Source organism: Cajanus cajan, chromosome 2 (assembly GCF_000230855.2).
Source record: "Cajanus cajan strain Asha chromosome 2, NIPB_CcT2T_4, whole genome shotgun sequence".
NCBI lineage: Eukaryota > Viridiplantae > Streptophyta > Magnoliopsida > Fabales > Fabaceae > Cajanus > Cajanus cajan.
Genome location: NC_138518.1, coordinates 55,150,497 through 55,164,236, shown reverse-complemented (window position 1 = coordinate 55,164,236; position 13,740 = coordinate 55,150,497). Strand labels below are relative to the sequence as shown.

The window sequence follows — 13,740 nt, the reverse complement described above, 5'->3', positions numbered from 1 at the left end:
TTCAAATGATGCTAAGATGTATATGATATGTGTTGTTTGTCTTATGTGTCATATGTGAAGATGATTATATAGTTGTTGTGTTGCATATTTAATTATTATAATTTTTTTATTGTCTCTATCTTACCCTTGCATGTTTCCATGTGGTTTGGACTGCGATGATCATACGATGTATGGGAGCAGGGTAGGGATAGACTGGGAGATAGCTGTTAAAGGTCACAAGAGGTGCCTAAAGTTGGATTTTATTTTGTAGGCTACCCTTATAGTGGCATTTTTTTTTGTATATAGCTGGTTGTTGTTGGTTGCTTGATTAGCAACTTGTGTTGTAATTATTTTTATTATACTATTTTAGTATATATTTCAGTAGTGTGTAGTGTTATTTCGTAGTGTGACGGCCATGACGGGTCGTTACAAAGTAAGAAATTATAAAAATAAGAATAAATCTAAATGAGTAATTTAACTACTAAAAGTACTTAATTTAAGTGATTTAACGTTATAGTACTGACTCTTATTTAGTTCTTGTTTTGTAAAACATAAAAAAAAGAAGAGAAATGAAAAGAGAGAGATAAGTGGTAAGAAGTTAAAAATATAGTATTGTTTGATAAAGGAAAATTATGATGAAAATGGATCCAGACTCACTTTAAAATAAAAAACAATAAATAAATAAAAAAATAAATAAAAACTTCACTTTTTATATGAGGGAAAGTTATAAGAAATTTAAAAAATTAAGAGAGGGGAAGGCATGATATAAGATATGGATCACTTTTAGTAAAAAAATTAATTATTATGATATAAGATATGAATCACTTTTAGTAAAAACATTAATAATAATAATAATAATAATAATAATAATAATAAAATATTCCAATTTTTATTTGTTTTTCTTTATCAAATAATTTTTGTTTTTATTTTATTTTTTATCTATTTTCATACACTTTTTTGCATTTCTCTTCTCCTTTTTTTTTTTCTCTCTTTCCCCTTTCACTCATTTCTTCTTTACTAAATACAAGTCTAAGGATATTTAATTTTTATAGATTTGACCCTTACCTTAGAATTGAGTCACATTTTATAAGTGATGACTTGTTCAAAAAAAGTTATATTTTCTTAAATAAAAAATAATTTAAACCAATTTTATATTTTCTAAATTTTGATTACATTTTAAAACTGTTAAATTATAGTATTTCATGTGTACTAATTAATTTGATTCAAATTATAAATACATATGCATTTCAGACATATTAAAGTTAAGATATTTCACATCATTTTAAATCATATTTTCATAAAAGATACCTTTTGTTTTCTTTATTCATTTTCATCGAACAGAACAAAAGTAGTTAATGATTGGGACCCAGAATTAGTATCGTATTAATTATTGCTTTCAATGTGCCAACTCACAAGATGTTTTCTATTTACCTAAACATTCTGTAACAAAGGGACTCTGAACGTGTGATAGTGTGAGCCATTCAATTATAAAAAATTAAATTTTATCACATAGTAAAAGTTATTCAAATATACAATGACAGGTATATATAAAAAGTAAAAATATGATTTATTCCTAATGAATAAAGCTACACCAGACACAGTTTGATAGGAGTTAAGTGGATGTGAGTCTCTGTTCGAGGATTTTTATGATTTTCTACTTTTTGAGCAACTATTATAACATCTCCATCACAGCAGAATGAGTGAGATCCATAAATTTGTATAAGTGTGAAACTGAAGAATCATCGATGATAACTTAATATATGCATGGATTATTGATATGGCAAGTAGTCATATGTTCATGTAAAATATTCCTTTCCACACACATACCTTACAAGAGTTTAGAGTTTAGAGTAGTCCTCGTAGAAGAGTTTCTTGAAAAGTTGCATATGTGCTATCTGGAAGTGTATGGACACAATAACAGATCCATCGCCCTCTGGGCTCAGAAGAATCAGTGCCCTATCATGTGAATTCACATACCCTAAACCAAAATATATAGGCTTTCCCCACCCAAAATCTGCTTCATACACCGGCAAGTTCATCCAGCTTGTTATCTGAATATTAGGATTCCCTGGAAAATGAGCAAGGCTACGTTCTCCTTGTCCCATGAAGAATGCCTTTATGCAATCTAAGTGTTCCTGCCCTAATACAGCCTCTGATTGTGACCTTATGTACTCATTTGAAACCATTTCATTTGCTTCTCTTACTTTTTGGGCAGCATAGCTCAATGGTTTTGACATAATTTCTCCAGCGTAACATTTTGGTGTCACTGTTGCCACCAAAGCATTCCCAAAATAGTTCCTAGGAAGAGGAGGAATTAGTCTATTGCGAATATCCACATTGAACCTAACTAGAGTTGGTTGCTTCTCATCAAGTTCACGAGCCTTTGATGCACATCTCCATATATGAGCAGTGATAGCTTCAAATCTGCTATAATGTCTCGACCCTTCTTTCATGGGTTGCTCGTTGGCCTTCTTCTTCAGCTTCTCCACTTGTTTCGCTGTTAGCTTCAATAACACAGCACTTGTCTTCTTCTTTTTCTCAGCAGCATTATCGGAGGCTCCAAGTTTCAGAGGAAGAGGCTTCAACTCTGGGTGATCAAAGCGTGGTGATGAAGGTGAACGTTGGAATATGAGTGCTGTTCTATCCAAAGATGGCATTTCATGTGGCTCTAGTGTCTCTCCTCGAGTCACCTTTGCCCATGAATTCATGAATCGAATATGAGCAAGCCCATCAGACAAAACATGAGAGTTAGCCGATCCAATGGCAAAGCCTTCACCACCATGGAACCTTGTCAATTGCACAAACAACAAAGGAAGCTCCTCTATAGGTTGTGTAGTATAATCAATCTTTGGAACGAGTTCCTTGATGGATTCAGAAGGTGCAAAGTCTCCATAATCGGCCATTGATTTTGTGGTTTCAGCTTCAAGAAATGTGACTCCCTTTGCATTGCAATCCAATTCGATTCGACCACTTTCTGTTAAGCTCAATCTGCCAGCTATTGGATAGTAGAACACTAAAATTTTGCTGAGTGACTTTCTCATCTTCTCGGTGGTGTTGTGGTTGTGCTTTGCTTTGTAAACATAGATAGTGGGTGTGTGACCCAAACGCACCACTTGGTCGTAATCTGATAACCTTAAACGAGTCTCGGGAGTTTCTTCATTTGGAACAACACAATAAGATGCAACAATGGTTAACATTTTTGTGCTTGTGTGGCTTGAGGTTGCGGATATGGAAGAATTTAGATCTGAGGAGTTGTAAATAAGAAAATTGATTTTTGAGATAGTGAAGGAAAACAGAGGCACAGGTTTATAAGATAGAATGGTAGTATTGCTCTGTAAATCATGATACAATGATGTAGGCCAGCTTTCACTCACTATTTGTACTTAAATGCAGAGCTGGCAAAAATTGTTAATGTTTTATAAGATAACTATATTCAACATTTAATATAATATAAGGATAATAATTTAATTTAATGTATATATTTTTTAAATAATTTTAATTTTGTGAAAATAAGAAAAAATAAATAAAGATATTATAAGAATTTGATCTTCAAAAAGATAGAGAAGTTAGCTAAGAAGATAAGATCGAGGTGATTGGATAGCATATACGACAGAAGGCAAAGAGGACAAAGGAAGTGAGTGTTTTATCACAATTATTCATTTCTGATTTTTTCCAACATTTCAACAAGACAAGACGTGTCTCGTACCGCGCCTTCACGAACAAAGTTTTTTCTTCATTTCATCCTGTAATCATGACTCAATATTCTATATTGAATGTTAGGCTTATATCAGGATTTGGAAGATTACTTTGAGCTTTGTTCAATAAAAAGGTAATTACATCTCAGGATGAAATATATTTATTATCGAAGAAAATATAAAAATGGATAATCTTATGTTTTGAAAAGTTACTAAATTTGTAATTATATTAATATTTTAATTTTTGCTCGAGAATACGACCAAGATAATTATAGTAGAAGGGTCTAATATAGTTATATTAGAAGATTCATTTATTTTACATCTTATTTAATTTAATATTTAAAATAAGATATATATATATATATATATATATATATATATATATAACGATTAAGAATAATTATCTAATAAATATGAATAAATAAATAAAATATACAAAATTACTTATAATTAATATTAATTATGATAATGGAATTTGAATTATTCTTATAATGACTAGTTAAAATGTTGAGATATAAACAAGTCCTACATCAATAAAATAAGACAAGAAATAATAACTTATATAACATAAAAATACTTCAATGATTAAGAAGCCTTTTGGGTGATGACCTTATAAAAATAATACTCATGAAATATTCCCTCAGACAAATACCATAAAAATAACCCATTCAGTGGTAGATTTTGTTGCATGAAAGGTTAGGCCCCTTGTTTGAGGGAAGAATTGTTGGGATACAAACAAGTCTCACATCAATAAAATAAGACAAGAAATAACAACTTATATAGCGCAAAAATACTTCAATGATAGAGAGGCCTTTTGAGTGATAACTAAAAGCAAAATCGTGAGAACTTAGGTCCAAAACGGATAATATCTCATCATTGTGGAGTATGTTTGTGTAATAACCTTATAAAAATAACACTCATAAAATATCCCCTCAGACAAATACCATAAAAATAACCCCTTCACAAAATAAATGAACATTATCATGATCTCAAATAATACAATGATATTTCACCTTAAGTTTTTTACTTATTTAAATCCCCAAGATTAAATATTCAACTACAAATTAATTCAAACCTTTATTTTTCTTATGACCATCGATTAACATTTATCTTCAAAAAGAATGATGATATAATAATAATACGAGCTTAGGAAGATTAACTAAACTAGGTTATAGTTAGAAACAATATAAAAATAATTAAACTAAACAATTTAGAATAATTTTAATTATTTATAATTTAGTATAGTTTACAAAAGTGAGATGAGGTTAAGAATATTAAACTAGTTAAACGACAATTATAAATATCATAAAATAATTAAAAAAAATTAAAAACACCTCATTGACTATTTAGAATTAAAAGTATCATAAATTAAATAAGAAGATGAACACCTCACCAAATAATTATAAATAAATACAACATAAAATAGATAAATATAAGAATATATGAAATTTAAAAGAGATAAATGAATAATCTCTCCCAATTTGTTTTTTTAAAGATAGAATCATGGCAAGACTCGAGCCTATGACCTGAGACCAAAATGATGGTTAAGCAAACCATTGAAGCAGTTGAAGCAGTTTGCAATATGTGTATTGTAACGACCTGTCATGGTCCCTACACTTAGTTGAATTGCACTAATGAAAGTGATCTAAGAGAATATAGAAATTGAACAACTCATACATACAGATGTAAATATAATAACTACATTTCTATGTACAAAATATAGCACCATATATATACAGTCATCCCAAAATCATAACCTCCTAGTGTCGGTCAAGCACACACAAAACAGTTACCCAACACGGTAACTCTAACACGAGGACAAAACTCCCTGTCTCGCAGCGGTCACCTCAACTCCAAGCTAGCCCTAACCTACTTTCATACAAGTATGATCATCACAGTCCATCTACATGGAAACAGAAGGGTAAGCTAGAGTTCAAAAAATCAATCATACAAGTATAGAACAAAATCTATACCACACATTCATCCAATCAAGTCCTAAAGGAACTCCCATCTCAATCAATTATCAATTCATCAAACATGAAGTCACACCACACACTTCATCATAACAACAATCATTCAATAACATGCAACTCATGATAGATATCAATGCATATCAATCATCTAATGCATCGTCACGTATACACCTAGGAGATCTCCCTAACAACAGAGCAGTATAAGTGACATCCCATCCTACTGAAACCACCCCAACCGTTTTCACGCCCAATGCGCCCGCTTAGTCACAGCTAAACAAGATATAAATCCTCCCTCGGGTTTACTCGAATGATATCACTTACACAATTGGAAGTCTGGTTCTACCATCAGGTATAACATAGCTAGGTACAGGCTTACCACGACCTTGACATGCATACCAAGTCACTTGTGGGGTTTGCCCACCGACTATCCTCAAGAAACCAGCACCTTCCCCAGTATTTGGTTAAGGGAATAACCCTCGACCTCATACTCTGCTCCAACACTAACTAAGGACTTAGAGGAGACCACCCAAACCAGTGGCTTACCTGAGGGCCACTCTCATAATCAGTGACCTATCCAAGCACCACTCTCAAGAGACTCTATGTGAGCTCTTCTAGTTCAAAAATATTTCCCTCTCCTCAAGTCCTAGGCTAGACACATGCCATAAGGTATCACATGCAATAATGCATCATACATCATACATGGTCAATCCACCATCATGATCAATAATCATACTCATGCCATAAGGCATCACATGCAATAATGCATCATACATCATACATGATCAATCCACCATCATGATCAATATCATCCTCATATGAACATATACACATGTCATATCATATTCAAACATTCATACATATCATTACCAAGCATACATATGAATCATTCACCACCATACATCATATATCATACATATATGAACCAATTATACATTATAGTATCAAACAACTTTTTAATCGACATGATAACAACTTAACACATCAAAACAACATGTATCTCCATTCGACAACTGTCAAAGAAAACAACATCAAAAGATTTATACTAAACCAAATAAGCCCAAACCTATCTCAAAAGAAATATAAGGGGATTTCCTACAACTCTTATTAAGACACTGAGTCCTAACTCCATCATCTACTTTGTCAAAACTTACAAAAACTGCAACAGCTATAACTAATGTTGACAACTTGGCCCCTGTTCACTAAAACATCCATATCTAGAGTTATAGACCTCCTTTTTAGGTGATTCAATGCCATTGGAAAGCTAAGATCCAAGGCTACAACTTTCATGAAGACTATAAAGTCAAATTCTGAAAGAACTCACGCCCGGCACAGCTAGATCGCGCCCGACGTGAATTCATCCAGAAACTGCTTCTGATTAATATATAAATTATAATATATCTAATCTATTTAATGTAATTAAATATAAAAAAAATACCTATAATTAATACTTACGATTCCTTTAAAAAAAAAACTTACGAATACATCATGTATAAGTATTCTAATATTACTTTATTAAAAATTTACCATTTTTTTTCTTCATATTAAAATATAATACTGAAAATTTTAAAATATTAAAATTTAAAACTTTGTACTAAAAAATTTAAAATATTATAACTAGAAATTTAATATTATTTTAACAATTAGATATTATGTAGATTCATTTTATTTACTAAAATATTAAAAATAAATTAAGAACAATTATAATAATATAATTAAACATTTTCTAAAAAATTTGAAATATTACAATTTCTCAAATCTTATTTTATTTTTTTACCAACAGTGAAATTGTTGAAATTTTTGTAGTGGAGTATTTCTAACATTTCATTACTCATATATATATATATATATATATATATATATATATATATATATATATATATATATATATATATATATATATATATATATATATATATATATAGGAGGGTTCAAACGACACCGGTATAACTTTTACTAAGTGTTACACCGCTCAATAACTTTATATTAAATGTGAATTTTGTAAATCCAACCGTTAGATTGAAAGTTCATATCTCTTAGATCATATATGTCAAATTTTGTTAAAATTGAACAACAACTTGAAGGTAATCAAAGTGTTCATATTTTAGTATATTTTGAAATGTATATATTACGTCAATTTTGTTTTACGAGAATGAAGTATCAAATCATCTTAGATTAATATAAAATTTGATATATATGATCTACGAGATATGAACTTTCAATCTAACGATTGAATTTACAAACTTCACATTTAATATAAAGTTATTGAGCGGTGTAACACTTAGTTAAAGTTACACCGGTGTCGTTTGAACCCTCCTTATATATATATATATATATATATATATATATATATATATATATATATATATATATATATATATATACACGGATCCGTTTACTCTAGGAGTAAGTCTATTTAAACTTACTCCGTTCAATAACTTATGTTTTACATCAAATTTCAACGATTCAACTATTCAATTTTAAGTTCTTAATGCATAGATTAAATCTGCAAATATTTAGAAAATTTGAAAATCATTTGATACTTCGTTTCATTAATTCGAATCAATGTATAAAATGATTTTATGATTAAATTGACGGATAATCATAAAATTATTTTATATATTAATTCGAATTAATGAAATGAAGTATCAAATGATTTTCAAATTTTCTAAAAATTTGCAGATTTGATCTATCCATTAAGAACTTTAAATTAAACGGTCGGATCATTAAAATTTAATGTAGAACATGAATTATTGAACGGGGTAAGTCTAGGTAGACTTACTCTTGGAGTAAACGAATCCCCCCTCCCACACACACACACACACACACACACACACACACACACACACACACACACACACACACACACACACACACACACACACACACACACACACACACACACACACACACACACACACACACACACACACACACACACACACACACACACACACACACACACACACACACACACACACACACACACACACACACACACACACACACACACACACACACACACACACACACACACACACACACACACACACACACACACACACACACACACACACACACACACACACACACACACACACACACACACACACACACACACACACACACACACACACACACACACACACACACACACACACACACACACACACACACACACACACACACACACACACACACACACACACACACACACACACACACACACACACACACACACACACACACACACACACACACACACACACACACACACACACACACACACACACACACACACACACACACACACACACACACACACACACACACACACACACACACACACACACACACACACACACACACACACACACACACACACACACACACACACACACACATATATATATATATAAATACATTTTCAATTTTCCAAGTAACGTAGTCTTTTTAAGGTATATAACATAATTAATTAAAATCAAATGAAATTTTAATTTTAAGAAATATTCCAACAATAAAAATAATTTAAAATATTATCCATAACTAATATATAATCAATTATTTCAAATATATGTTTATAGAAGAGGATAAAAAAGTTACTCTAAAAGATGTATATATTCTCCATCTTTATCATTCAATTTCTTTTATTTATAACATATATAAAGACGCTAGTCTAATAAGGTGTTTACATTTATTTTTAGATAATTTTATCTTTCATTTTTAAATATTTAAAAGTAACTATCTTTACAAACACAAAACTCAAACTCATAACCCGTAGGTTTGAAGACCAAAAATAATACCAATAAACCTAATAAATATTGATAATTTTTAAATACATTTATTAAAAAAATATAGAGATACGTGTTAAGTCAGACGAAGAAATTCCTAGCAAAGTTTTGAATGAGACAAATATAATACATGTTATTATTTCTAACAAGTACGTTAGTATTTCAAAAAAATATAAGTATAGGCAAGCTGTGAAAGATGAAACAAGAACCACCTCATGCATTGAAAATGAAGGCATCAAACTGAAAGGTCAAAACAAGACCATGGACGAAACCATGCACAAGAAGGAAAAATGATCTCAAGAAAGTCAAACGAAGGACAACATAGATTGAAAGACACGTCAGACAAAGAACAGAGTCTGTCCACCTGTAATGTTGACCAGATTAAGAGAAAAGTCAAAGCACTAAACTCAGATGCTCAGACGAAAGTCAAGATTGAGATGCACAAGACCAACAGACGTAGACAAAGACTTCCACGCAAGCATTTAAAGAATCAAGTCTTAAAAGACAAATCAAGGCATCATCTACAATCACTCAAATGCTTTCAACGTAAATGAGTGATCAAAGGGAAAAGAAGTACAAGAAGAGAAGCACACAAAAGCAAAAGCATGCATGTGTCAGAAAAATTACATAACTTTTTTAGATAATTTAAAGACGACACTCTACAACTATGTGACTAGAAAAGGACAAAAAGGTTCCTAGGTCTCTACTAAATTTAGACACTACTTCTAACAAGGCAAAAAAGACTTCACGCAAGGTCTATCATAAGAAGCAACATTTAATGCAAGAACTCAAGCATTAAATGAGTAGATCGAACTAGTCATAAACGACTATATCTTCTTCAACAGACACTTACAACGGCCAAATTCTACAAGACAATATATATATCACTATCTCAAACCTTGGAAGGTTGGCTTTTTGGCTAGCCTTTAGCTTTGCATTCTTAACCAAGTGATATCAAGCCCACTATGCAACGAAACCAGAGATAGAGCGAAAAGAGTCAAATGTACCATAGTGTATTCATCTCTGTAAACTAAGGAATTCCAAACATGTGAATCTTAGGAACAAAACCTTAGTGAGTGTACCAATTCATGTATCCTCTCTGTGAGAGTAGACCAAACACTCAATCGTTGTAAAGACTAAGGTTGCATACCTTTGTGAGTGTATATTCTTAATTATGTATCCTCTCTATGAGAGTAACCCATACACTCAAACCAAACATGTTCAGTTGATATTTGTAAAGCCTGAAGAGGCTAGGGAAAGAATACTTGTAAATCCTGGAGAGGCTTGTCAAAGAATACTCAATACGAGTCAGAAGTGGCTGATTAAAGAATACTAGCATTAATGAGTGAAGTCAACGGGCTAGGAGTTGGTCGAAAATACTCACTAGGAGCCAGAAGTGGTTGAGTAAAGAATACTAGCGTTGATGAGTAAAGTCAACGGGCTAGGAGTTGGTCGATAATACTTAGTGAGAGCTAGAAGTGGCTGAGTAAAGAATACTAGCGTCTATGAGTGAAGCTGACAAGCCAGAAGTGGTTGAGAATACTTGGGACCAGGAGTGTCCATGACCTAGGTGGTCTATAATACTCACTACGAGCCTAAAGAGGCTAAACTGTAACAACCCAATTTTTAATGGGCCGTAGGCCCAATTCGTTGCCCAGAACGTACCGTTTCAAAAGTGAAACGGGCCGTTCTGGAATAAGTTAAAGGCCCAAAATTTGAGAAGTAGAACGGGCCATTCCGGTTTGGAGAATGGGTCGTTCCAGAGGGAGAACGGGCCGTTCTGGTTTGGAGAACGGGCCGTTCTAGAAGCAGAACTGGCCGTTCTGTTGGGTTTGAGAACGGGCCGTTCTGGTTTGGGAACGGGCCGTTCCGGTTGAAAAATTTACGTAGGTTTGAAGGGCCCAGAACGGCCCGTTCCGATTTTGGAACGGGCTGTAGTGGTAGGTGGGCGAAAAATCCTATAAATAGGCCTCAAATCCTCTCATTTCTACACACCTCTCATTCTCACTCTCTCTTCTCTTCTGTTCTCTCTTTCGTTCCTCTTCTTCTCTCTGAAGACCAAGGGGAACTCAGAGGATGAGGTTCTGCTCCGGTCTTAGTTCCGATCCTTATTTAAGGAAAAAGAGGAGGTTCTGCCCGAGTTCCTATGTATCCAGGTACGGGGGAAAAAGAGATTATTTATATGTGGAGTTACATGAGGAAATTGGGTAGAAGAAGAACCTTTAGGATTATGAGCAATTTTACAATTATTTCTGTTTGAAAAATTATTGGCATTATTTGATTTTGTATGAATTTAGGAGTACGAATATATGATTTATTTGTAAAAATGATGATCTGGGAGAGAGAACGAAATTGTAGAAAAGTGCCTGTGAGATAGGTTTTAATTAAGGGTTTTACTGTTTATGCTGAATTATATTAAATTGATAATTCCATTGTTTATAATATTAATTTATGAATGTTATTATTGTATTGATTGATAAGAATGAATGATCTTGATGTGAATTACTTGAGGGGTGTGTAAACCCTTATTTTGTTGGGCTTATCTGTTGTGTATGTGAGGTGGAATTGTGTACGTGATGTGAATTTGAATTATGAGATGAGATGTTGTATGAATGTGATTATGATTGTGATTATGGTGCCTCACATCAGTGACTAGGGATGGCACGGCCCCTGGGTAAGTGGTGCTACAGGGAGGGCGTGACCCTAGCATGGTGTGGGATGAGTAAGACAGTTAACACACACCACTTATGTCGATTATGGCAGCCCTGGCATAGGGTTAATTGCAAGAGACTGTATGGATTGTAATTTGATTGTGGTTCCTCACACTAAAGGATCAAGGATGATACGAACCCTGGTAGTTGATGTTTCAGGGACGAGCGTACTCCCGGATGATCAGGGATGATACGAACCCTGGGTAGGTGATGCTTCAGGGACGAGCGTACTCCTTAATGACTAGGGATGGCACGACCCCTGGGTAAGTGATGCGACAGGGAGGGCGTGACCCTGGTTTGGTGTGGGAGGCAATTAACCTGTATCACTTGTGTCAGATGTGGCGAGGTCTTGGCATAATGTTAATTATAAGATTGACATGAATTATGAATATGGAAATGATGTTGTAAATTGTATAATTGGTGTGGATTATGATGGATTGAGATATGTATGTGAAATGAGATATGTTAAATGTGAATTGAGATGTGAAGATGATGAATGATTGATATATATATATATTATTAAATAATGAATTATGATGAGATTATATTGTGATGTGTTTATATGTACTTTGCATATAGATATTTTCTTTTCTCACCGTATAAACTGTGGATATTTTAGGTGAAGAAGATCCGGCTACGAGTGGCATCTAGAATGTCAACAGTTAAATTATGGGAATGCTCTGATAATGTGACATCGGGGCAGAGGATTTCTAGGACAGAATATTTCTATGGATTTGGTATTGTAATAAATGTGTTTAAAATTGTAAACTCTTAAATTTTACCTTTCAAGTTTTATTTTTCAGTCATTTTCTTATATTGAAGAAAGAACAATTTCGAAGTTTTATGTGAACCCTTTTACGAACCCTTTGAAAGTTTATTCTTCTTAATTAAATTATATTATATATGTGTTGGGGTAGTAAGGGTGTCACATTTAGTGGTATCAGAGCAGGTCATCCAATCGGCCGTGAGTTGTGAGTCTACTATGCTTGTTCGATAGATGAATGATGGAATGCATTGAGTGTGAAGCTTATTGATGTGCTAATGTGATGATTGATTATGTTATTGTTATTTATTTGTGTGCATTGTGTTCTCAGGATTTGTCTGATAGACATGATATAACTTGATGATGCTATTTTTGATTGCTCTTTCTTAATCTCATGATTGCTTAATTATTTTGATACTTCTTGCTTATGTAAGAAGTAGCGGTTGGGTGGCATCGCTCGTGTTGCGAGCATAGGTGCAAGTAGTGGTAGTAGACGAAGTATCTTGCTAACCAACTAGAACTAGTGGAAGCTTGGATGTGGGTAAGAAATTGACTTATCAAATGTATTAAGAGTTTACGATTGGTGGCGTTTCTGAAAGTTATAGTGGTAATGATTGAATCCAAGAGGTTATGTGTCGAGCATTAGAACTTTGAGTGTTCTTGATGAAAGGTCAAAGTGTTGGTGATTTCCTTAAGTTTTGATGCTTGCATATTAATCTTGTTAGGGGTTAGGTTGCATGAGGATTTGATTTTAGCTCTAAGTCTTTTGTGGAATAGGTGAATTATTTTCGTTCAGGGTAGAAAGAAGTAAGTTTGGAAGGGTTGAGGTAT

At 33.0% G+C, this 13,740-nt stretch overlaps 1 protein-coding gene across 1 annotated transcript; it reads right to left on the bottom strand.

Annotated features, from left to right (window-relative positions):
- Positions 1–1,725: 1,725 nt before the first annotated feature.
- LOC109790681 (hydroxycinnamoyl-CoA:piscidic acid hydroxycinnamoyltransferase) lies at positions 1,726–3,390 on the bottom strand. The gene has a single exon (XM_020349878.3). It carries the CDS (start codon positions 3,174–3,176, stop codon positions 1,818–1,820), a length of 1,359 nt encoding a protein of 452 aa, XP_020205467.2. The 5' UTR covers positions 3,177–3,390; the 3' UTR covers positions 1,726–1,817.
- Between the last annotated feature and the right edge of the window lie 10,350 nt (positions 3,391–13,740).